The sequence below is a fragment of the Dreissena polymorpha genome, chromosome 6 (genome assembly GCF_020536995.1).
Source record: "Dreissena polymorpha isolate Duluth1 chromosome 6, UMN_Dpol_1.0, whole genome shotgun sequence".
NCBI lineage: Eukaryota > Metazoa > Mollusca > Bivalvia > Myida > Dreissenidae > Dreissena > Dreissena polymorpha.
This window is the reverse complement of record NC_068360.1, coordinates 11,730,999-11,756,614: the sequence shown is the minus strand read 5'-3', so window position 1 is coordinate 11,756,614 and position 25,616 is coordinate 11,730,999. Positions and strand designations below refer to the sequence as shown.

Genomic DNA, 25,616 nt, shown 5'->3' with positions numbered 1-25,616 from the left:
GATAAACTATATTTCAAGTAAAGTACCACACTTGCCAGCGCCGGCAAATACGGCAAAACTGACAGCTGATTATTCTTTTTCGATTAACGCATCAAATATCTTTAACATCAATGGGTCATTTCTCGATTCCAAAATGGAAAAGACCATATTTCCTGATTTGAATACGAGCATATCTAACTATTGATTCAACCGAATGCCTCGGCAGACTAGACTCGTTTTACTGCTCCATCCGACTGGTCAATGAATGCTTGAGACAAAATGGGTAACATAGAAAATATACGGAGAAAGAATATAGAAAATCAAAATGTCGCCATACACTTATAGAAATGCATAAAATGCATTAAGTGAGGCAAAACATGAAGAGAACGCAAACATGATATCAATCATATGATTTAACTAAACATAACATCGAAAAGCTGAAATAACAAGGAAACACGACTTTAGACAACAACTGTTAGATTTTTTTAAATCTGTAATAATACCGCTGTATCTAAAACACAAACCAAAAATGACCCAATATTCGACAAGGAGCGAATGGACTGCTTAAACTGCCAGTGGTGAGAAAGATAAGAGGTGTTTAATTTGAAAATGTGGCCACGTTGGAGATAGCGTTTATAAACTAAAGTGGTGTTAACGCGTAAAACTGCGAGTATGATTTTGGATACTTCAATAGGTAGATTTTTTTCTTTATTTGCTTATATATTTTTATTTTATATTATATCTTTTATACAGTTTCTAATACAAAAGCATGTCGATTTTTGTTTTTATCTTTACAGGCTTGTTAACATGTTTAGTATTACTGTTGCCCAGTGCTGGACGTGTCATGGCCTCTTTATGTGTTTGCACACCCAGCCATGAAGCAACACCAGTGTACGGAAAATCAGATTCGTTGTCCGAAATCGTTGGTCATATCAGTACAAACACGTGTTTGCATGGTGAATTGGTAAAGGGAAAGGATTGGCTTTTGATGTTAGGCAGTTCGGTAAGAATGATATTATAAGGTTATTAATGTATATACATAACATGCATAGGCTGTTAGGGAGATAAGTTAACGTTGTTTTATTCAATGCCTATTATGAATCAGCTTTGCGTTTATTGTGTGAAGATGTCTCTTTTGTTGCAATAATGACTAGTTTTACAAATGCATTAAACCACTCTAATTATTTGTTATATAAAGGTATCTCAAGTCTATAATTTATCTGAGTTGATCAAGGCATTTTAGGTCCTTCGAAAGCATGCTAATGTTATGACAATATTCCCGTTTTATATTTTCAGGACTATTATATCAAAATACAGAAACTGATAGCTTGCCCAAATGACCGAGTAGAAATTGAACGTAAGTAACTCTTTATTATTCTTTAAAATTGTGAAATCCTATTTAAGCTCCTTCTCTAACACTGACTTTGAGATCTTTGGACACAAATATAAATCTATAAAAAGATTCGGTAAAATGTAATGGAACATCAAAGCATTTAATTCCGTCTATGCTCCGTATTAGGCTGTTTGCGAAAACGGAATTATCATTTATTAAATAAGCGTCATACAAGTACGTTTATTTGCAAAAGTGCGTATTGTAGTCAGTGCGTCTCCTATATATTTATTATAAGGCAAACATAATCAGGATACCAAAGGGAACCGAAGCCAACCACAACACTGACCATAAGCGTTTTCTGCTCGGTAATGTAACATCACGACTCTCTTACTCGAACTCCGCGTGGAATTAATAATAATAATGTCGACATTTGTAACGTTAGAACTTTGGGGGAAAAAAATTCCTCTAGTTTTCGTACACGTGATAGCAAGCAAATAAAAAATGCGATAATAATATGGGTAATAATGCGGTAAAGCTGTGCCTTCGTTGTTTTTATTTCAGACAGTCTCAATCAAACGCAGTGTAACTTCGATGTCAAATCGTTGTGCTCGTGGCGCAACGTGCTCGATCTCGATGACTTTGATTGGGTTTTGTATCGATCATCAACACCCACGGACGACACGGGCCAGACTTCGATCATACAACACGCAATTCATCTGGTCGCGTTATATTTTTTGTATTATTTTCACGACGTGTAATGCATATGTGTAAAGCATCAACGTTATGGGCATGGAGAAATATTATTTTTTCTAAGACTGTGTATATAGGCCAAGTTCGAATCTTCTTTACGTGTGTCCAAAGACTATGCCACCTGGTCAAATTTTGTTACTATCTAGAAGTCACATCTATGACTCAATATTCATGAAACTTTGTTAATATTTGTATCAGGAGCATTAATTGGTCATTTAATCTGGACAACATGCGTCAAAAACTAGGTCACAAGGCCTAATCTGAAATCAACCTTGTAACCACTGAACATGCCACATTTATGACATAATTTTGATGAATCTTGGTCGTTTTAACATGTTTATCTTATATGAACTTAATAATGGAATTCGTTTAAAAAGAATTTGCTTAAGAATCCCCGAATCTTAAAGTGACAGTTCGCGAAATAGATCGTTGTTTTGCATATAAATCGTATAGCGAGAAATAAACTTTACATAAATTCATTGAAATATATTTTGTATAGAGGTTGACATCAAAAACCTGGTCAAAATCGGTTTTGAATCGATACAATATTATATAAATGATCATAAATACATGCAATAGGCGGAAATCATTGCAGCGGCGCGAGTTATGAAAATTATATCTAATAATAGCTTTCGCTAAACAGTATTAGCATATGGAAGATAAATACATAGATTTAGCAAAAACGTAGCGTTGCAACTCAGTTTCCGTCTGTAACAGATGTATTTGCATTTGTTCTTACCTTCTCTCCGCTAAATTTGCCCGTATCCGCAATTGTGTTTGTTTAGGTTTGAATTAACGTGTCGAATCATGAATATTAATTAGGTCGTTTTCGTACTTTATCGTACTCGACCCCAACATAAACATCGCTATATTGTTTGTTTCCAACCGATTTCAACCGGATATTCAGTGTCAACCTCTATAAAAAATATATTTTAATGATTTAATGTTAAGTGTATTTCCGCGAACTGTCACTTTAAATGAATTGTTACGGATGATACATTGGACGCGATATGAAACCACCTTTCCTGTCGATAATTGTGTTGCATGTATGATGTTGAAAGTCAATTAAAAAGGCATTTATTTAATAGTATGTATGAATTTAATCATATTATTAATAAACTTCATGATTTTTTTTTACATGAGCAATTCACTTTCGAAGTAGGTTTAAACGGAAAATATTAATTTTCTGAGCATGCATTGACGGATAGCCTCATGAATAACAGTGGTGTTTTACGTGTTTTAGGTCTTAAATTTAGATTAAATATACCGAAAAACTAAAAAAATTGTATTTTTTTAAATTAAAACCTTCTCCAAATAAAACATGTGGCGTAGAATGTCCATTCGTTAAACATATTGTTCTTAATGACAGACATAAACTATGAATGCTTAAACATTCTAGTGACACGGGTTTTGCATTGTTTTTTAATGTCACTTAATAACACAATAATTCAATCCAGAATGAATGATGAAATTTAAATTCTTTAAGTTCCTATTCCATATTGACTTTCAGGATCGTACATATTCACAGAGTCAAGTGCTCCGCGAAATTTGTTCGATACAGCTTGGATTCAAAGTCCTAAGATTGAGGTGACTTCAGATCTCGTGCATTGCTTTCGGTTCTGGTACCACATGTATGGATTTTCGATAGGTCGACTAAACGTCTACCAAGTTACCAGCTGTGGGTAACCTGGCAAGGTTGTTTGGTCTCTAACTGGCGACCAAGGTAACTCATGGAAAGAAGGACAAGTGCCACTTAATTCGAATCAAAGTTATTCGGTAAGAACTGCTGGAATAAGTATTTGACCGTTTTCACAAGTTTTATTCAGATAATTGTCTACACAAACGAATTGGAAAATCAAAAACATGCATGAGTTCACATATATCTTTCGCAGATTCTCCTAAGTGGGATAATTGGCAATGGCTATCAAGGTGACATTGCTGTAGATGACATTAATATGTCGGTTGGTTATTGCGAAGTCAAGCCATCCAGCGCCTCAAGGACTGACGTCACAAACACCACAACCACACCCGGTGCCTACTTTTTTTAAATGTAACTTTATTGCGAGAAATGCACAAGCATAAATATCGATACAGGTAGATTTATATTGCCAGTATGTTAAGAAATGAAACATTTGGTTTGTTGTATCAGTAAAACATTGAAAAAAATACAAATCAAGGCTTTTAATATCGCGATGGTATAGAGGTTTGGCAGACCAGCATCTAACTACATGTCAGACATGTCCCTAGGTACGTTTATTAGTTGGGAAACTGATGCGTTAGAATTTCCAAATCACATGTATCCATGAGTCTCAATTCCAAAATATTATTACTTATTTCTTGTTATAGCTTAATAGTTTTGCATCAATGTATACATACACAAATGTACCTATTTATTTAACAGTTTATGAGTGTAACCTGTAACACGTTAAACCAGGTAACTTTATATGATACAATGTATTGATCTCTATAATTTAAACCACTCTTCAGTTGATGGCAAGCTGTCTGCCTGGGGTAGCTGGGACGCATGTTCAAAGAGCTGTGCGAATGGAACTCAAAGCCGACACCGCACATGAGATTACTCGCCTCCCACCGCTCCTCATGGCAAACCGTGCAGTGGTTCCTTAGATGAAACCATAAGATGCAATACAGAAAAATGTCCAAGTAGGTTGGCATTATGAATGTAAAGAATTCAATTTTGAAATTTAAATATCAAATAACCGACAGACATGGAAAAAAGTCATTAACACTTTTTGTGAAATCTGATCGTAAAACTTAATAGGATGCTTCTATGCAATATGACATAGCAAACAAGACAGCCAACATGCACCTATTTCGCCCCACTTTGTGTACAATCAGGCTTGGTCTGTTTTCACTTAAGGGGCCATAATTTGAACAATGTTTGTAAACGACCACAATATGATGTCATTTAGCAAATGCCAAATATGTATGATTAATGGATGCATGTTGAAACTTGAGTTTATATGAATTTTATAATCACATAAAAAATATTTATCTCAAACGTATTAAATGCCAAGTATTACCATTCTTGTGGCGTAGGCAGTGTTAACCTCAGGGGGGATGATTGGTACAAACATTGTAAATTACTTCTTTTTGATGAAACGTACCTTCTTACAAAGCTCTGTGACTTGTGGTTTCTAAGAAGAAGTTATTTTGTATGTAGGTCTATGTAAATCTTGTGATCACTATATCGTTGCCAGTTGTGATCAAAGGCGCATGATTTTAACAAACTGTGTAGATGGCCTCGATACGATGCTACACACAAATATTGAGGACCATTGTGGTTTCAATGTTTTATTGATATGTAATCATTTGGGCGGAATCAGTTTAGATACGCTACACTAAATGTGTTTTATAAGGCACCAACAAATGGCAGGCGGGCCAGTGTTCCATTATTATGTACATATGGCGGTAAATATAAACACTTTTTATACAGTGCATCCAGTGCATAAGAATTGTCCATTATTGAGTACAAGTAGTCTACATGTGTTTAGCGAGAATCATAACGGCTTATGAAAGTTGCGTTTATAGTAAGTCACTCATTTTATTCATTTACATTTAAACTCAAATTTTCCAATAGTGTCTCTTGCAAAATTACTTTTGTATAATGCGTATGTATAGTCAATATGTATTTACCAATAAGGTGTGTTAATAAACATATTTTTTAAATATAAAACGTGTTTTCAAAATAACACTCGCATGAAGGTTCGTATCGTATGCTTGCACATTAGTTGCTGGTCACTGGTCGAACTGGAAAAACTTCACTGCGTGCAGTGTGACCTGTGCTGGCGGCACGCTTACAAGGATTAGAACCTGCATATTCGATGATCCGGTAGCACCCCTTGGTTCGGAGTGCTTCGGGAACACCACGGAAACATATAACTGCAACACGCAGACGTGCCCAGGTAAGCAAATGAACGAAATGGACTTTATGTTATTTACGCCGTTAGGTGCTTTATCACTAAGTGACAAAGAGTTAAGAAAAACAATATTATACACAATCAATGTTCCTGCTAAACAAATTTATTTTCGTCGAGCTATTTTATGTTTAAAGAGTTGCATTTAAGTTGCATTCTGGGACGTTGAGTATTTTTCAATCGAAAAAATCCGTTGTAAAACTCTAAAAACAGTCAGATATCAGAAACGTAAGTGGTTGAAACTTGGCAGAGCGTACATGTATGTGTTAAACTTTGTGTGATAATAGGAAGTATATTTATTTAGTAAGGCAGCCATAAATGTTTATAAGTCATTGAAGTAATAACTGGGCCCAACATTTACCGAGTCCCAGGGACGAATTTAAATTTTGGTCTATTCGAACATTTACTAATACTTAACATAAACTGAGCACATTCTCGACATTGGTCGTAACAATTCACTATCAATAGCCTGTATATGAATGAATGAGGCGCGTTTATTTGTAAGTTACATTTATAAAAAGACTTAAAACAATGCAAAATGTATAATTTGTGTCTTTACAATTTACAACTTAATTTTTAACATACCTATAATTGCGAACGACAGACACGTATTAATGGCTTTATGGTTCAAAACCGTTATGTCTGCAAGGACATATTACAAAAACAAAGTATTATATACTGCAATGACATATTACAAAAACAAAGTATTATATAATATATATATATACTATGTATTCCCTTTATGTTTAAGTAAATGTCCATTGGAGTGCGTGGGGTTCCTTTCGTATGAAAACGGAACAAGATATATAAAACATGTTTAGTTTTCAGCTATCATATAGTCTTGACTAAAGTTCAGGGTCAGATAAGACTTCAAGAACTGTACCAGAGATATAAATAACAAATCTTACACTAAACATCGCCAATAATAAAGAATATGAAGCTGTGCTATTCTAGAATGATCCGAATTTAAGTATCCGAAATTATGGCCCCTGAATAAGGAATTGGGCGTTAAGTTAGTTCCTTATTCGTAAGCCTGTATTTCGAACAATCACTTTCGGATATGTTATATTTTAGATGGTGTGTGGGTTATGTCACATTTCTTTTTATATTCTATGTGACGATACACGCTGAAAACAAGTATTATGAAGACTATAAAAAGGCTATGGTATTGCCTTACTCAAACATAAATTGAAATTAACCAAAAAATAGTAAATGTCGATGAAAATCATGGTTTATGTAGGTTCGAAGTTAAAAATATTTATTGCAATATATGTTTACCTAGTATTCTTCAATAATTACGCAGTTCCTTATTCAGTGCGAATAAGGAATAAGGAAGTGGTTCCTTATTCCTTTTTCAAATCGAATAAGGAACTGGCATTTTCATACTTATCATATATTTAAATGAACCAAAGAGACCAAAAAATCAATGAAAAGCATTGTAAATGTAGGTTGGGTATCAAAAACATTAATTGCAGTACATTTCTACTAAGTTTCATTGAATGATAACCTAGTTCCTTATTCGGATTGAAAAAGGAATACGGAACTGATTCCTTATTCCTTATTCAAACCGAATTATGAACTATGTTATAACAAAACAAAACAAAGTAGAAACGTACTGCAATTAATATTTTTACACCCGACATACATTTACAATAATTTTCGATGAGTTATTCGTCTCGTTGGTTCATTTTGATTTATAATTTATAGAAAGAACATTCCAGTTCCTTATTCGATTTGAATAAGGAATAAGGAACCAGTTCCTTATTCCTCATTCAAACTGAATAAGGAACTAGATTATCATAACTTAAAACATAATAGAAATGCTTTAAGTTTTGTTCATGTGAAGTTAGTATTCGAATAAGAAAATATCGGTTCGGTTTAAACAAGAAATCCTATGCAAGCGCGAAGGAGAAACATGAATATGTAACGTAATACATAAAGTAAATGTATTCGAGTTATTTCGTTTGATTTACTTCAGAAATTTTTACAAATTTGTAACGCGTGAATATGGAATAAGGAACAGTTCCTTGTTCCTTATTCGAATAAGGAATAAGGAACTAGGAAAAGGGAACCAACTTACTCTCCATTACTTGTGTGTAAATTCTTTTCACGCATATCGTTATGAAAGACCAAACAATTTAAAATTATTGACGAAATACCATCAGGCAATGTTCAATGCGAGCAGTGCGTGTTGCGCGCTTTTTATCTAGTTTTGCATCCCCGAGTTTTATTATTATTATTTGTGTGTGATAGTGTTGATGTTTGCAAATGAAAAACATTGTTCTCGCCGAATGTACAAGAAGAGATGCTATCAATAAAAGCCATCATATAAAACGCTAGCGTATATTAAGCTCATGTGTTCATGAACACTGGGTCGATATTCTTTAAGTGTCTCATCAAATTTGCAAACTGTACTACAGAGGAAGTTTGAGGCGACGTCAATATAATCTTTTTCTGCACTGTTCATATCATAGTGTTGTATAGACAATCATTAAATGACTTAATGTTTTATAAGTCAATTACACAATTATGCCAACTAGTTCCATAAGAACAATTCACTGGGATTATATATTGTATACATTCCATTTGCAAACAGCTGGTACTCAGAAAGTTTACAAAATATGCCTTGGAATGTTTTTAGATTGTTATTTGTAACATTTATATCAGTTTCAACATTATGTTTTTGAGTATATTTTAAAAATAATTTTTATATGATAACAAAATAATGACATTCTTACTAACCTTATGTAAATAAATTTTTATAATGTACGGCGTTTATTACAATTCTTAATTCGCATAGGTAAACCTCATAATAAAAAAATATATTACCAAACAATTTGAGAAAACTACAATACAAATAACTGGGCATCTCAAATAAACGAAATGTTGGAATAATAGTCCGGCAGAAAATGACATATACCCAACATTGTGGTGTATAGTAAATGTTGAAGTGTTTTTGTTAGAAAACATGCCACTGATGAAGAATCCAAATGATGCCGGGCTGGTATCTTAAAGGATTTTGAGAAATCCAAGATGGCGTCCGTTTTCAGAATGTTAACGTATATGGAGAAATAATAATTACTTAATCCATTTCTTGGGATCTTTTCAGCCTAAAATACAATGATGGTTTGATGATTTATGTTTTTAAAGTGTTTTATTTGAAATGAAATTAAAGAGTATACGCAAGATTGCTGCCAATATGGTTGCTTATGCAAATAATTGCCGTTAAAATTCCATTTCCACTACATTGAATCGAAATTTCATGCTATACAAACTGAAATAATTGTATTTCTGAATGGTATTTTGCAAAGACCATTCAATAATACCCTCTAAAAACCCTTGCGTGTATTATTTTACCTAAACAAGAAGAGATTACTGACAAGGAAACTAAGCAACCATAGTTAACACACAAAGCTACTGCATAAAACACTAGGTGCAAACATCATGTACACATATTCGTTAAGCACAAACGATTTACAGCCGTTTGATTAACCTCGGGTAAGCATAGACTAGCAAATGAATTAATGATAATGTTTAACTATGTTCCAAAAACATTTAATAACAGTTAACAAAGGTTACCTCTTTTTGATGAGTGAAAAGTGTTTAAAAATTACTTGTGGGGTCAGTGGGAACGCTTATGTCAAATAATTGTTTGGAAGAGCTGCATCTCCAAGCTCCTTATTGGGAGAAATATCCACAGAATTTACGGGCATTACGAATAGTGATAGAGGAATTGTTGCGCAAGGTATTCACTAACTTAAAGAATAATTTTCAGACATTCGATGATCTACAAATGTATCTTAACAGCATATCATGGACCAGTCGTACGTCTAAATTGTTGGTTGATTGCTTGATTAAGGCATTATTTCTTATAAAACAAAATCTGAATAAATGCGATGTCTACGTAGTGTTTGGCAGATACATAGGGTTCAGCACCAAAAGTGTTGCGAGGTCGGGTAGACAAACCAATGTAGCAAAGATGTCGATCCAACGGGTGACATGTCTCTACATCCACAAACTATGATACAAGATGTCACTGAGAACGAACAACAGCTGTTTGGATGCAATAAGGAGGCTGGATAGTTTGGTATCGATAAGGGAACATATACTCAGATGCTGAACGCAGGCAACTGCATCACACTGTTAGGCTATATGACAGCTTGTATGAACGAAAATGTTAGGGAATATTTGTCAGAATGCTATGGAAATACTAATACAGAGCAATCGTGTATTACAAGACAGAACCTTTGGGAAACCAGGGTAGGGAAGAAGGGTAAGTCTATGTCACCCCTTGTCGCCAACCACGGAAGCATTCTATGCAAATGTGAAACGGGTTCACACGCATGAGATGCAGGCCCCCAGATCTGATCAATTACAGTAGCATCAAATGTTGCTTAAGCTCCACTCAATGTGCTTTAAATAATAAAATGTGGATGTATACGCGATAGCCGATGTTTAACACATGAGTGCACGTGTAAAAAGCGCTACTATCATGTACTATCTTTTGCGCTCGTCAAAAGATTCAGGTTGACATAAAACAATTTAACAATGAGCAGACAAAACAAGCTAATGAGATAACTTGCTTTGTCCATGAGGAAGGAAAGATGGGGAATAATGGTATATTGCGTTATGTAATTGTTGGTACGAAAGACAAACATGGGAACTGAAATAATATTTACATTAGAACATCACTCTATGCCTGACAACAGCTCCCAACATGAGCTAAACTACTATACATACTACGTTATAGCATGACGTTAGAAAAATGTGACCTTATCATGACCTTAGTGAACACATGTGGAATAATACGTTTTATGGTGTTTCAATTGATATTTAATGTGCTTTATGACATTGATGACACCGGTGTATTTTCATAATTTAAATCATACTTATGACGAATTTGCTGTTACTGTACACAGTACAACTTTTCTCCAATGGTCAATATTATGTAAATATGTTCTTGTTATACTATACTCTGCATATGAATTATTGACAGGCATTTAAACGAACACTTATTAAACGCTTAATTGCTACTAAATTGTCTTATTTTTTCATATTTATCATTTTAAGTGAACATTTGGGTATGATGTTGGTTTTATGAGCAATTTTTGAGCAGCTAAATCGATTCCGGCAGCCATGTTGGACGCCATCTTCATTTGTTTTTATTACACACGTTTGAATTTCTTTACTCATTTTACATGGTTTACTATATCAAAAAGAAATTATAATACATACAATGGTGCATTTCTATTTTTTTAAACAAACAGACCGAAAATGGCCGCCATCTTGAATTTCTATAAACCCCAAAAGATACCAGATCAGCATCATTTGGATTCTTAATCATTAGCATGTCCCCTAACAAATAACACCTTAGCATTTACTATACACCCCAATGTCGGGTAAAGTGAAATATGGTCACTTTTCTGCCGGACTATAAATGGGCCTTTAAGAATTATGGATAAATCAATACCATATAAAGCCATCAATAGATAACATAAAACAGAGTATATAATATTTGAGCCTCGTTCTGAGAAAACGGCGTTCAACACATGTGCGTAAAGTGTCGTCTCAGATTAGCATTGGTTTATCAAGGACGGCAAAGGTGTCATGGTCGAATTAGATGCTTTATGTTTCTTCACTGCAACATTATAATTACCTCCCTTAGTTCAACATTTGCCAAGTAAATAGTATGGAGATGTTAATTTTAATTACACGGTAAGTTATGTTTCGTGTTGGAAATGACTTATTAAGCATTTTAGAGCATTTGATACTTTAGGAATGTGTTTAGTAAAATCCTGCATATATATTCGGCTCGTTTATGTTGTAGTGGATGTAGACACCTAAAATACAACAACATAGAGCAACCATACAACAAATGTTACATATATCTCTCATATTGCCGACAAAATCATATTAACCAATAAAAAACGGAGCATGTTCTCGGTGACCGGCTGTCTTAGGTGTATGCCGCACGCCGAGTCACCAACTTCATGCTCCAAGTCAAAAACGATCAGAACAGTATAACGCCATCAAACAAAGATACAAAAGAAATCGTGAATTATATCTTTATAATATACTCTCAAAGCACAATACAAGCACAGAGCAGTATTTCGGTGACCGGTTGCCATAGGTGTATTTCGTACACCGTCTCGCCGACGTCTATCTCCTCTATCTCTAAAACCGCTAAGAAAGGCATTGGTAATGTCTGAATTTAGGTAGATCAAGGCCGAAAACCCAGTTACCAATGTCTTGTTTTCCAACATGTGTCTAGAAACAAATTAACTAATTAACAACACCTCACTCTATACCATATCAACCATCTAAAAACAAACTAAAATGACAGAAGGGTATATTTTCTCAAATACGAATACCAATAGGACGTACAACCACCACAGAGGGTCTCTACTCTATCTTTTTAACACAAACGCTATAAATAACATATCCAGGGCTCCGCGAGACCCTCCTTTTCCGTCTCACTCTGAGCTGTAGCTAGCTCCCTATAACAAAAGGGGAAATCAATCAGTCAATAAACTTCCATACATCACTGGAAGATGCAAACGTGCGCACTTTCATCTATCTGGTACCCTAGTGCAACCCCTTATTATAGTGTACATAACGTGTGAATATTAATTTTATATATACGCGATACGACTGTTATTGTATGCTCTCATTACCCATGTTTATATACATCATGTTGTCGAAAATAATAAAGTATATTGGGTAGGGCGCACATGACAAATATCTACTCCGTCCGTGCGTCTTCGTCCCGATGGCATGACCTACTTAAGATTTCAATACACTTATTTTGTGATCATGTGCATAATTGGTATGTTCATCCTTTTTGCTACCTAACTTCTTTTTATATGTACTAAAACTTTTATCTATATAATTAAGTGCAACAAATACGTATATTTTGCAGGCAAAGTAAAGTAGTTTTCTATCCCGTTTGCTATCAAATCTCTTTGTATATGAACTGAAACATTTTGCCATGTTAATAACTGCCCGGAATTCAAACATTTTGTTCCCAATCTCAGTCATAGATATAGATAGCATCAATCGCAGGTCTTAGCAAAATGAACAAAGCAAGTCCTTCTATATATCTTCTTATAGGATGTTTGGTATATCTGGTTTCCCACTTTGCAGCTGCTTCACAGAAGAAAGGCTTGTCCGCATATGCGCCTTACTTCCTGTGCGATGACTTCAGGGTGCTCAACAACATGTCTTGGTGGTTAGTAAAAATGAATTTACTGTCTTGCATCGTTAAGTTTCAGTAATTAGCGTCATCATTATCTCAATAAAAACAACTGTCTGGGTGTAGATTTTTATGACTTAAATTGAAGAACATTTCATGACGTAATGGTTTCTTAAACTTGAACGAAGGGCTTTCTGGCATGTTATTGTCACTATATATGCCTAGCGAAAAATAATTTAGAGATATATTAATAACATTTGAAAGAATGCTAAGTATTAAATGATTGGAATTTCAAGACGCACGAATGTCTACGGTCTTATAAGGTAGTTTGTTTGTCTTTGGACCATGTCATCTATTTAATTGTTTCCACAGGTACGGCTGGGAAGACGCCTTGAACCTATATAACCAGTACGTCACCAGCAAATGCCCAATACCGCAGGCTCACATGCCAGAGTTTGTCCCAATGATCTGGAGCATGCATAGCAACAACGTCTCCAGGTGGATCCACATACCTAGCAACTCGAAATACGTGCTTGGTTTCAACGAACCGGATGTGCACGATCAGGCGAACATGACTCCACAGGAAGCAGCAGCTTACTGGCCCCTTATTGAGCAAGCTGCTGGAGGCATACCACTCGTGGCCCCAGCTCCGGCGGCCCAGAATTTCCATTGGCTAGATCAATTTTTGCATTTATGCCACAATTGTCGCATTGACTACCTAGCTGCGCATGCGTACAGTTGTAACGCAGACGAGATAATGGCGTATCTACAGGTTAGTAAATTATTTTCCTAAAACGATGGGTGAAATAAACACTTATTGTGGTATCAGATCGCCTTTGGTTGATGCAGATGCCTTCTTTTGTATGCGGGATTTATTTATTTAAACATTTGGATTATAAAGCGTGATCAACGTATTTTAAGTTTAGTTCACTTTTCAAACAATGTATAATCAGATCATAACGAATATTTAAAACATTAATATATTATTCCTGTCAACGTTTATTTTTTTCTATCTAAAGTTCATGTATCCTCCTATAAACCACAAACTATGCTACCATAAACAGCTCTTAGTAACGGAGACAATTGGTATGCATTCTCACATTACATCTCACTTCTCATTTCATCCACTTTTCCTATGCTTGGTTGAATAACATAAACTGCACAGCTGCTACCTTTAGCTGATGTGGTTGATTGACAACAATGTATAATGAAAACGCAGTTAACTTTATTTGTTGCCAATGTTTCCATCACAGAAGCTCTACAATCGCTACCACAAGCAAATTTGGTTGACGGAGTTCGGCTGCCCCTATATGGCAGACGAGGATTCGCAGCTGCGTCTGATGCAGGCGTTACTTCCTATGTTGGAGGCGGCAAACTATGTTTTCAGGTAGTGAATGCAAATCAATGTCAAACTAATTCTTTTATTTTATGCTAGTTTTCTATTATCGATATGACACTGGAATACATACATAAACTATTAAAACTTCGGATATACTACTGATATTTTAATATTTGAATAATTTATGATTGTTGTCATGAATTGCTATTTTTATTTTCTTTAAATTATAACAATCCATCATTAAATGCATTTGTCAATGCATGTGGACAGTGTTGAAGCTTTTTTGGTCGCAATCGATTAGGGTTGCAACACGACCTACAAATGGGACATTTGCATTTTAAACCTAGCAAGCATTTAATTTTAGTTTTTATATTTGTTTAATGATATACTTATGTAAAAGATTGTTTGACGTATTGTGAGCGACAGTGCATTTAATAACTTTGAATTTTGAATAATTGAAGTTAATCAACTTTAAAAGTGTAACGGTTTATGCAGATAATTGTTTTAGCCTCTCAAAACTGGAAACATTACAATTTTACACAACATTCAAAATATTCATTTAATTGCATCATTCAACTACGTTCATTCATATTCAATCAAGTTTTCTAAAAAAAAAATTACATCGAAATTCATCCACAGTCAAGTCCGATCGTGTCCTCATCGATTTGAAATATTCTAATATACGTATACAGATACTCGTGGTTCATGGCTCGGGTAAAGGACGATGCTGTGGGCGGGTTCGTGCGCACGTCCATTAGTCTTCTTTTCCGAGAGTCTCCTACCCTGACGCGTCTCGGACATTTCTATAACGAGTTCCAGCCCGGACACGGCAGCGTTCCCGTCGGTTAACAGCGTCCACTTTTGTTGTGATTTATAATATAACGATTATACTTTATTTACTACTCTGTCTTTACATCGAAATGTAATTTGACACATGCAGCTTGCGTTTACCAAATTCTCATTAGTTATCGTTTTGTTTGTTCACAACCATTTCTAAAGCAGCAACTTAACTAATAACACTGTTTTCTGTATTTGCTCGTTACACAGTGTGCACATAGTATGCACACAGTATGCACAAAGTATGTACAAAACATTCAGACAGACGAAATGTCGCACTCGATATCGATCGGGTCCAATACAAAAAAACGTCCACCCTTGTGAATATATAATATAATTATTTGTTTAAATAACCAATGCATATATTATTTCCATGCCATCGTATTTCTATTATAACGATATTTGTTTTGCGTATTTGATGAGTAGTATAAACTGTGTGTGAAAAGTCCGTTGCGATGAATTTTCTGTACCGGTATTATGTATGTACTTCCTTGTCAGAAACGTACGTTTTCGGCGCTTCGTTGTTCATTATCGAAACAAAACGCCGCTAACGTAGTAAGACCGCTGTCGAGAAAAAAACACTGAGTTTAGTATATAATTAACAATATTTTGATTAAATTTATTGTTGAATGAACTTCAATTTCAAAGTCTATTAATGCCTTGTTTGAGTGTAATGATAATCGTCTTAAGATATTGGTCCAGTCCATTGTAATTTGACCAGATTGTTGTATCTTTTGCAAATTCTTATTTATTCATAGCTTTTAATTTAAAAACACAACTTATATGACACACTATACAAATAATGCCCATGTTATGAACAATTAAAAACTATTTATTCAAATTAACTAGTGTTAATCAGATTTGAGTGTTTCCTTACACAAATAACAGTAAAGAAGTCGTACGGCAACTGGTTGTCTTTGAGGTACATAAAAAAAATTGATGACAACTTTAAAAGATCAATTAAAGCCATCAATTTAATCAACGGTTTCAGTATTTGATAGTTATATAATCATAACCTAATTTAAAAGTTTGTTATGTTCGATTTTTTAGTTGATCTGTGATTTAATTTTATTTATCACAGTGCACTAAGACTGAATGAGGACGCCATTTTTGTTCCTTGACGCTTTGTTACTATTATTATCAACTTAGTTGTGAACATTATAATAAAATGTGTTATTAATAAATTAAATCATATAGTGAAGTGTTAAATCTCACAAGTCATAAACATGCAATTATAAATAATCTTTTTGACAGTTATTATATTAAGTCAGCATAACTACAATACCATTTTTACCGAAGCAAATATCCTATTGTGGTTAGTCCGATTAAATGGCGAAGATACCTCTATATATAAAGAAGTCTGTGTTTTAAGAAATACGATACGTGAACCAGTTTTAAAAGCTACGTTGAGGACACGGAGAAGTAATTCGAAGACATTGCTAAGTTACAATTTGCCTTGCAGAAGTATGCGTTTATGATGGTAAAATGTTTGTGCCTCGTCCTCTCTTACTATATGTTCTGATAGAGAAACTAGAATGGTGAAACGAACCATTTCCTAATTCATCCTACAGTCTATCTATCGCTGTTCTAACCTGGCCAACCAGTACACTCACGTACTTGTGCATGTTGTTCGATCAAACATAAATAAGAACGTCGCATTTAAAAGGCTGTAGATCGAGGAATAACTACAGGTCGCGCATTGATAGCAAAATGCTTAAATTATGAGAGTCTTTATTACTTCTATTATGTTTGGGACTTCTTGTTCTTTGTTCTAGAGCTGCTTCTCAGAAGAAAGGCTTATCAGCATACGCGCTAGTCTCTCTAGCATCTCTAGTATAATTGCCTTTGTAGACCTAGAACAAATTTATGTATTTTGACCTGCACATAATATGAAGATCAAGCGCAAAGCTATGTGTTTAGATTCTCACTGTTTATGACTATATTGGGCGTACCATTACAATCAGATTTACACATCTGATGACGATTTAATTCTTATCAATACATTTTCATTTGAACATCTGGTGAAGGCCTAAGTATAGATATCCTATTTGCACATCTTATAAAGATCGAACACGTACCTTTTCATTCATGTTTTCATGTAATGAAGATCTCCTGATGTATGTCTATTCTTCTAAAATTCTAAAGAAGTTCCAAACGCACATAGGTATACTGTTTCGAACATCCGACGAAGATCTTATTTGTAGTTATGCATTCTTATTTAAACATCTGGCGAAGATCTAGTGCATAGCAATACGTTATATAAACCCATGTATGCCTAGCGTCTTAAAAAAGGCCTTGGCAAACAGCGTAGACCCAGACGCATGATGCGGCGTCTCATCAGGGTCTGCGCTGTTTGCTTAAGGAATATCTGTAAAAAATAGTCTAAATATAGAAATAAATATACTTGACATCCCTAATTTTGGAAATAAATTGATCCAATTTGGAAGGTTGGAAGAGTCCACTAGGCATAAATGGGTTAATGTGAACGTCTGATAAAGATCTATTACACAGCTGTGCACTCTAATTAGAACATCTGATGAAAATATATTGTATACCGATGAATTATTATTTGAACAACATGTAGATACAGTGCATAGCTATGCTTTCTGCTGAACATCTACAGAAAATCTACCATCTTACATCAAACTTGAGCCACAGTGTTAACATAATAATATGGGACAACTTTTTAATAAGATCATATATACGTACTAAGTAAATACGTTGGTAGAATATTTTAATGTGCATATTCACAATCACGTAGAATGCGTTTGAAAAAATATTCACCTTTAAGACTTTTTCGAAATATTATTAATCTGAGGATGTTTTTTAACATCTTACATACACTTTCTTAATAAATACTTCTTTAGTATCGTTCTCCGCTGTGTAACTTGAGGCAGCAAATTATTCTTATCTGATGAACGCTGTTGTCATCTAGTAAAATGGAAATCACGAACATGTACTGGTTCGGTCAATTGTGAATATTAAATGTGTCCCCAATCTCAGTCATAGATATAGATAGCATCAATCAAATGTCTTAGCAAAATGTACAAAGCAAGTCCTTCTATATATCTTCTTATAGGATGTTTGGGATATCTGGGTTCCCACTTTGCAGCTGCTTCACAGAAGAAAGGCTTGTCCGCATACGCGCCTTTCTTCCTGTGCGATGACTTTAGGGTGCTCAACAACATGTCTTGGTGGTAAGTAAAACTGTATTTACTGTCTTTAACCCATTTATGCCTAGTGGACTCTACCATCCTCCTAAATTGGATCAATTTATTTCCAAAATTAGGGATGTCAAGTATATTTATTTCTATATTTAGACTATTTTTTACAGATATTCCTTAAGCAAACAGCGCAGACCCTGATGAGACGCCGCATCATGCGGCGTCTCATCTGGGTCTACGTTGTTTGCCAAGGCCTTTTTTTCAACATTATCCCAATTAAAACAACTGTTTGTGTATAGATGTTTATTATTTAAATTCAGGAACATTTCATGACGCAATTGTGTCTTAAACTTGAAAGAAGAGCTGTCCGGCATTTTATTATCATTATATATGCCTAGCAAAAAATATAATTTAGAGATTTATTTCTAACATTTGAAATGAATGTTAAGTATCGATTGGAATTTCCATACGCACGCATTTCTACGATCTTATAATGTTGTTTGACTGTCTTTTGACCATGTGATCGATTAATTGTTTCCACAGGTACGGCTGGGAAGACGCCTTAAACCTATATAACCAGTACGTCACTAACAAATGCCCCAGCCCGCAGGCTCACATGCCAGAGTTCGTCCCAATGATCTGGAGCATGCATAGCAACAACGTCTCCAGGTGGATCCACATACCTAGCAACTCGAAATACGTGCTTGGTTTCAACGAACCGGATGTGCGCGATCAGGCGAACATGACCCCACAGGAAGCAGCAGCTTACTGGCCCCTAATTGAGCAAGCTGCTGGAGGCATACCACTCGTGGCCCCAGCTCCGGCGGCCCAGAATTTTCATTGGCTAGATCAGTTTTTGCATTTATGCCACAATTGTCGCATTGACTACCTAGCTGCGCATGCATACAGTTGTAACGCAGACGAGACAATGGGGTATCTCCAGGTTAGTAAATTATTTTCCTAAAACGATGGGTGAAATTAACACTTCTTGTTGTATCAGATCGTCTTTGGTTGATGCAGATGCCTACTGTTTTTATGCATATTTATACATGATTTATTTAAACATTTCGTTTATAAAGCACCATTATCGTATTTAAAGTTTAGTTTACTTATCAAACAATGTATACTCAGATCATAATGGATATTTAAAACATGAATATATTATTACTGATGTCAACGTTTATGTTTATCAATATTGAGTTTATGTATCCTCCTATTAACCACAAACTATGCTAGCATAAACATACCATAAACAGCTCTTAGTAACAGAGACAATGTTCATTGGTATACATTCTCACATTACATCTCACTCCCCATCCAGTTTTCTTATGCTTGGTTGCATAACATAAACTGCACAGCTGCTACCTTAAACTGATGTGGGTGATTGACAACAATGTAAAATGAAAACGCAGTTAACTTTAATTCTTGCCAATGTTTCCATCACAGAAGCTCTACAATCGCTACCATAAGCAAATTTGGTTGACGGAGTTCGGCTGCGCATATATGGCAGACGAGGATTCGCAGCTGCGCCTGATGCAGGCGTTACTTCCAAGGTTGGAGGCGGCAAACTATGTTTTCAGGTAGTTAATGCAAGTCAATAATGTAAATAAATATTTTAGTCTATGCTAGTTTTCTATTACCGATACGAAACTGAACTATACATACATTATGAATAGTTCGTATATCCTTCTGATATTTTAAAATCTGAATAATGTATAATTGTTGTCATGAATTGCTGTTTTTATCTTCTTTAAATGATTACAATCCATCATCAAATGCATATGGCAATTCATGTGGACAGTGTTGCAGCTTTTTGGTCGCAATCAATTAGGGTTACAGCACGACCTCAAAATTGGGCCTTTGCATTTTAAACCTCGCAAGCATGTAATTTTAGTTTTTTATATTTATTAATTGATATACTTATGTAAAAGATTGTTTTACTTATTGTTAGCGACAGTGCATTTAATTACTTTGAATATTGAATAATTAAAGTGAATCAACTTTAAAAGTGTAACGGTTTATGCAGATACTTGTTTTAGCCTCTCAAAACTGGAAACATTACACATTTGCACAACATTCAAAATATTCTTTAATTGCATCATTTCAATTAAGTTCATTCATATTCAATTAAGTTTACTCATAATTTTTTACATCGGAATTCATCCACAGTCAAGTCCGATCGTGTCCTCATGGAATTTAATTATTATAATATACGTATACAGATACTCGTGGTTCATGGCTCGGGTAAAGGACGATGCTGTGGGCGGGTTCGTGCGCACGTCCATGAGTCTACTTGCCCGGGATTGTCCTACCCTTACGCCTCTCGGCCATTTCTATAACGAGTTCCAGCCCGGACACGGCAGCGTTCCCGTCGGTTAACAACGTTTGCTGTTGTTGTTATTTATAATATTAGGATTATACTTTATTTACTACTCTCGTCTTTACATCGAAAGGTAATTTGACACATGCAGCTTCAGTTTACAAAATTCTGATTAGTTATCGTTTTGTTTGTTCACAACCAAGCAGCAACTTAACTAATAAAATGTAACACTGTTTTCTGTATTTGCTCGTTACACAGTGTGCACATAGTATGCACACAGTATGCACACAGTATGCACACAGTATGCACAAAACATTCAGACAGACGAAATGTCGCACTCGATATCGATATCGGGTCCAATACAAAAAAACGTGCACCCTTGTGAATATATAATATAATTATTTGTTTAAATAACCAATGCATATATTATTACCATTTCATCGTATTTCTATAATAACGAAATTTGTTTTGCGTATTTAATGAGTAGTATAAACTGTGTGTGCAAAGTCCATTGCGATGAATTTTCTGTACCGGTATTATGTATTGTACTTCCTTGTCAGAAACGTACGTTTTCGGCGCTTCGTTGTTCATCATCGAAAAAAAAACGCCGCGTACGTAGTAAGACCGCTGTCGAGAAAAAAACACTGAATTAAGTATATAATTAACAATATTTTGATTAAATTTATTGTTGAATGAACTTTAATTTCAAAGTCTATTAATGCCTTGTTTGAGTGTAATGATAATCGTCTTAAGATATTGGTCCAGTCCATTGTAATTTGACCAGATTGTTGTATCTTTTGCAAATTCTTTTTTTTTCATAGCTTTTAATTAAAAAAACAAACTTATATGACACATTATACAAATAATGCCCAAGTTATGAACAATTAAAAACTATTTATTCAAATTAACTAGTGTTAATCAGATTTGAGTGTGTCCTTACGCAAATAACAATAAAGAAGTCGTACGGCAACTGGTTGTCTTTGAGGTATATAATATTGTTTGATGACAACTTTAAAAGATCAATTAAATCCATCAATTTAATCAACGGTTTCAGTATTTGATAGTTATATAATCATAACCTAATTTAAAAGTTTGTTATGTTCGATTTTTGAGTTGATCTGTGATTTAATTTTATTTATCCCAGTTCACTAGGACTGAATGAGGACGCCATTTTTGTTCCTTGACGCTTTGTTACTATTATTATCAACTTAGTTGTGAACATTATAATAAAATGCGTTATTAATAAATAAAATTATATAGTGAAGTAGGTAATAACATGAAAAGTTTTGCGTTGTGATATCGTATATGAAATATGTTGTATACACCATTCTACAAACACTTGTAAACAATACAGGACAAAGGCCGTCGAAGAACTGGATGCCTAGTGTCATATAAGTTATATTACACAAATAAAAAGAAGTAGATAATAACAACCCTTATATAAAAGCATAATGTTGACTTCATATTATTAATATACACGGGGCCAAACAAACACGGTCAATTCTAAAACTGTTTTTAATCTCACAAGTCATATACATGCAATTATAAATAACCTGTTTAACAATTATTATAAGTCAGCATAACTACAACTGAACACAATTATGTTTTACCGAAGCAAATATGCTATTGTTGTTCGTCACATTAAATGGCGAAGATACCTTTATATTTAAAAAAAAAGTCTGTGTTTTAAGAAATACGATACGTGAACAGTTTTATTAGCTACGTAGTGGACACAAAAGAAGTAATTCCAAGACATTGCTAAGTTACAATTTGCCTTGCAGAAGTATGAGTTAATGATGGTAAAACGTGTGTGCCTCGTCCTACTATATGTTCTGATAGAGAAACTAGAATGTTGAAACGAACTATTTCCGAATACATCATACCGTCTATCTATCGCTGTTGTAACCTGGCCAACCAGTACACTCATGTATTTGTGCATGGTGTTCGGTCAAACATAAATTAGAACGGCGCATCTAAAAGGCTGTAGATCGAGGAATAACCACTGGTCGCGCGTTGACGGCAACATGCTTAAATCAAGAGGGTCGATATTACTTCTAGTATGTTTGGGACTGCTTGCTCTTCGTTCTAGAGCTGCTTCTCAGAAGAAAGGCTTATCCGCATACGCGCCTTTCTTCCTGTGCGATGACTTCAGGGTGCTCAACAACATGTCTTGGTGGTAAGCATAAAACCTTCTTGAAAACGTTTATGTTATTAAAGTAACAAATATCTCGGTCTTAATATGTATACGCTTACAGATTATTCAAACATAAGAATGTTTCTTGATGCAATAACTATTTTATTATAGAAGGATATTAAAATTCAATGTAATAAGCGTAGCAAACACTAGTTGAAATTGTAAATAGCACATGATGTATGTGTTGAATTTGCATAAAATGATGTGTTTTGTATGACTAATGACTACTCTGATGTTTATAAATTGTTGCTTAAGGTACGGGTGGGAAGACGCAATGAACTTGTATAACCAGTACGTCACTAACAAATGCCCCAGCCCGCAGGCTCACATGCCCGAGTTTGTCCCAATGGTGTGGAGCATGCATAGCAACAACGTCTCCAGGTGGATCCACATACCTAGCAACTCGAAGTACGTACTAGGATTTAACGAACCGGATCATCGCGATCAGGCGAACATGACGCCACAGGAAGCAGCGGACTACTGGCCCTTAATCGAGCAAGCTGCAGTTGGGATACCACTCGTGGCTCCGGCTCCGGGGGCCCAGAATTTCCATTGGTTGGACACGTTTTTGTATTTGTGCCACAACTGTCGCATCGATTACTTCGCGGCACATCTGTACAGCTGTAATGCAGACGAGACGATGGCGTATCTTCAGGTAAAGGATGTCATTTGAAAAAGAATATAAATACACTTTTGTGTTGTGTCATTACATTACACAGTCGTGTCAATTATGCTTATTTGTGTGGCTATAACGTATCTTGAAAATAAATGCTTATCACTGCAACGCTTGTATCTCAGAAACTTTACACGCGCTACCATAAGCCGATCTGGTTGACGGAGTTCGGCTGCGCCTACATGGCAGACGAAGAATCGCAGCTGCGTCTGATGCAGGCGTTGCTTCCCAAGCTTGAGGCGGCGGATTATGTGTTCAGGTTCTAGAACTAAGTGACCATAGTCATATCTAAGAGATACATTGTGAAATATATTGTTAAATTGGTACCCTTAAAATCATTACGACACAGTAGATTTAAAGTCATAAAAACATGCAGTGAATGTGTACCATGGACATGTATGTCAAATGATACAGGGATCCATTTCAATATTTAACTATATATGTGCAGATACTCGTGGTTCACGGCCCGGATCAAGAAGGATACCGGTGGAGGGTTCGTACGCACGTCCATGAGTCTGTTGGCTCCGAACTCCGCCACCCTGACCCGGCTCGGGCACTTTTACAACGACTTCCAGTCCGGACACGGAACGGGGAGCGTCCCCGTCGGCTGATAACCTGTGCAGTGGCATTGTCGAGCATTATTGTGTTTACTACGCATGAATATTAAGTGCCGTAGACTGTTAATTTAGTAATCCTTAACAAATTATATACATGTAATTGCACTTAATGAAATCGGCGCGCAGGAAAAGTAAATGAACACTTATGACAAAGCGTTCAACACTTTTAGAAAGAATAAATGGTTTTCATCTGATTTGGCCCCCCGCCCCACCCTCTTTCGAACGGCAAGTAAATTCGACGAGTTCTTGGTTGTATGACAGTATATGTACCAAATCAGGTATTTAAAAAAAACATAACTTTAAAAAATTGTTTGATTGAGATAATGCAATAATTCACTTTCACCAGATCGTTCAGATTTTTCTTTAAGTATGTTATGGTAATTAATCTAGTTCTCACACAGAAAACCACCATAATTTCACACATTTTAAGACACGCCAAAGCTCCTAAAACAGATTTATATAACTGATAAAGAAACAAGTATCGCATGACAACACAGCAAATTGGCTTGATGACATATCCAAACAATGTAGCTCCTAACATGCCTCTGCATCCGTATAATACTTTGATGAGGAGTCTTATGTCCGCGCGTAAGACCAGAAAGAAAACATTGTGTGACTTTTAAGGGGCCTTTTCAAGTTTAGGTAAATTGACAAATTTGAAAAAAATTGTTTCAGATTCGCAAATTTTCGTTTTTTGTTATGATATTTGTGAGAAAACATTAATACTGAATATGTACCATGCTCTTAAATAGCCATTATATGCATCTTTTGACAATTAAAAAAATTATAAAGCGTTACAACGCGAAACCAATTGATAATTTGGAGTGTTATGTTGTAGTCGTTAAATTTTGGGAAACTACGAGGATTGCTTATAAGAAATATAAAATACGCCTAGAATTGTTTGTATTCGGAAGGATGGTCGAGTGGTCTAAGTCGTAGAGTATTTACCTCAGGACTCCAGGGGTCAGTGGTTCGAGTCCTGCTGAGGGTTCCTTTTTTTTTTTTTTTTTTTTTTTTTACTGGAGCTGTCTATATCCGATGTTTCATTTATCAATTTAAAGCATTAAATGACAAACTTCAAAACATGCCAGTCTGTGAAAAGGCCCCTAAAGCGGACAGGATAGACCCAGACGCTACTTCACGAAGTCTTATGTGCAAGCAAATGGTCACTTGCATTCGAGATAAGCGCATGGTACAAAGCATTGATCGTATTATAATGTGTTTGCAGTTTTCTTATTCTTAGATGTATTCGAGTATATTAATGTCAGCAAACACAATGAGTT

The 25,616-nt window shown here is 35.2% G+C and overlaps 2 protein-coding genes across 5 annotated transcripts; both read left to right on the top strand.

Moving 5' to 3' along the window:
• The first annotated feature begins 594 nt into the window (after nucleotides 1-594).
• LOC127836306 (uncharacterized) lies at nucleotides 595-16,682 on the top strand. 2 transcript variants are annotated; one of them, XR_008028705.1, is made up of 10 exons: nucleotides 595-673; nucleotides 777-982; nucleotides 1,276-1,336; nucleotides 1,608-1,677; nucleotides 1,874-2,031; nucleotides 3,573-3,838; nucleotides 3,955-4,093; nucleotides 4,550-4,723; nucleotides 5,812-5,985; nucleotides 13,141-13,225. XR_008028705.1 is itself a non-coding variant. In XM_052362829.1 (5 exons), exons 2-5 carry the CDS (start codon nucleotides 13,215-13,217, stop codon nucleotides 15,375-15,377), a joined length of 702 nt encoding a protein of 233 aa, XP_052218789.1. In that variant the 5' UTR covers nucleotides 11,436-11,712; nucleotides 13,141-13,214; the 3' UTR covers nucleotides 15,378-16,682. The 2 variants fall into 2 exon arrangements, 1 of the variants encoding a protein (XP_052218789.1); XM_052362829.1 differs by lacking the exons at nucleotides 595-673; nucleotides 777-982; nucleotides 1,276-1,336; ... (4 more) ...; nucleotides 4,550-4,723; nucleotides 5,812-5,985 and adding exons at nucleotides 11,436-11,712; nucleotides 13,562-13,961; nucleotides 14,443-14,576; nucleotides 15,221-16,682.
• A 1,662-nt stretch (nucleotides 16,683-18,344) lies between these two features.
• On the top strand, nucleotides 18,345-24,400 carry LOC127836305 (uncharacterized). 3 transcript variants are annotated; one of them, XM_052362828.1, is made up of 4 exons: nucleotides 18,345-18,562; nucleotides 19,073-19,472; nucleotides 19,976-20,109; nucleotides 20,752-21,084. In XM_052362828.1, the coding sequence occupies exons 1-4, from the start codon at nucleotides 18,408-18,410 to the stop codon at nucleotides 20,906-20,908; spliced, it is 846 nt and encodes a 281-aa protein (XP_052218788.1). In that variant the 5' UTR covers nucleotides 18,345-18,407; the 3' UTR covers nucleotides 20,909-21,084. The 3 variants fall into 3 exon arrangements, with proteins under 3 accessions (XP_052218788.1, XP_052218786.1, XP_052218787.1); XM_052362826.1 differs by lacking the exons at nucleotides 19,073-19,472; nucleotides 19,976-20,109; nucleotides 20,752-21,084 and adding exons at nucleotides 23,299-23,698; nucleotides 23,842-23,975; nucleotides 24,165-24,400 and having other exon boundaries at nucleotides 18,348-18,562; XM_052362827.1 differs by lacking the exons at nucleotides 18,345-18,562; nucleotides 19,073-19,472; nucleotides 19,976-20,109; nucleotides 20,752-21,084 and adding exons at nucleotides 22,743-23,025; nucleotides 23,299-23,698; nucleotides 23,842-23,975; nucleotides 24,165-24,400.
• Nucleotides 24,401-25,616: the final 1,216 nt, after the last annotated feature.

Coding starts and splice junctions, on each gene's coding strand:
- LOC127836306 (XM_052362829.1), top strand. Junction 13,962..14,442: donor AGATAATGGCGTATCTACAG/GTTAGTAAATTA, acceptor TTTCCATCACAG/AAGCTCTACAATCGCTACCA. Junction 14,577..15,220: donor GCGGCAAACTATGTTTTCAG/GTAGTGAATGCA, acceptor ATACGTATACAG/ATACTCGTGGTTCATGGCTC.
- LOC127836305 (XM_052362826.1), top strand. CDS start 18,408: ATGTACAAAGCAAGTCCTTCTATATATCTTCTTATAGGATGTTTGGGA. Junction 18,563..23,298: donor CTCAACAACATGTCTTGGTG/GTAAGTAAAACT, acceptor TTGTTGCTTAAG/GTACGGGTGGGAAGACGCAA. Junction 23,976..24,164: donor GCGGCGGATTATGTGTTCAG/GTTCTAGAACTA, acceptor ATATATGTGCAG/ATACTCGTGGTTCACGGCCC.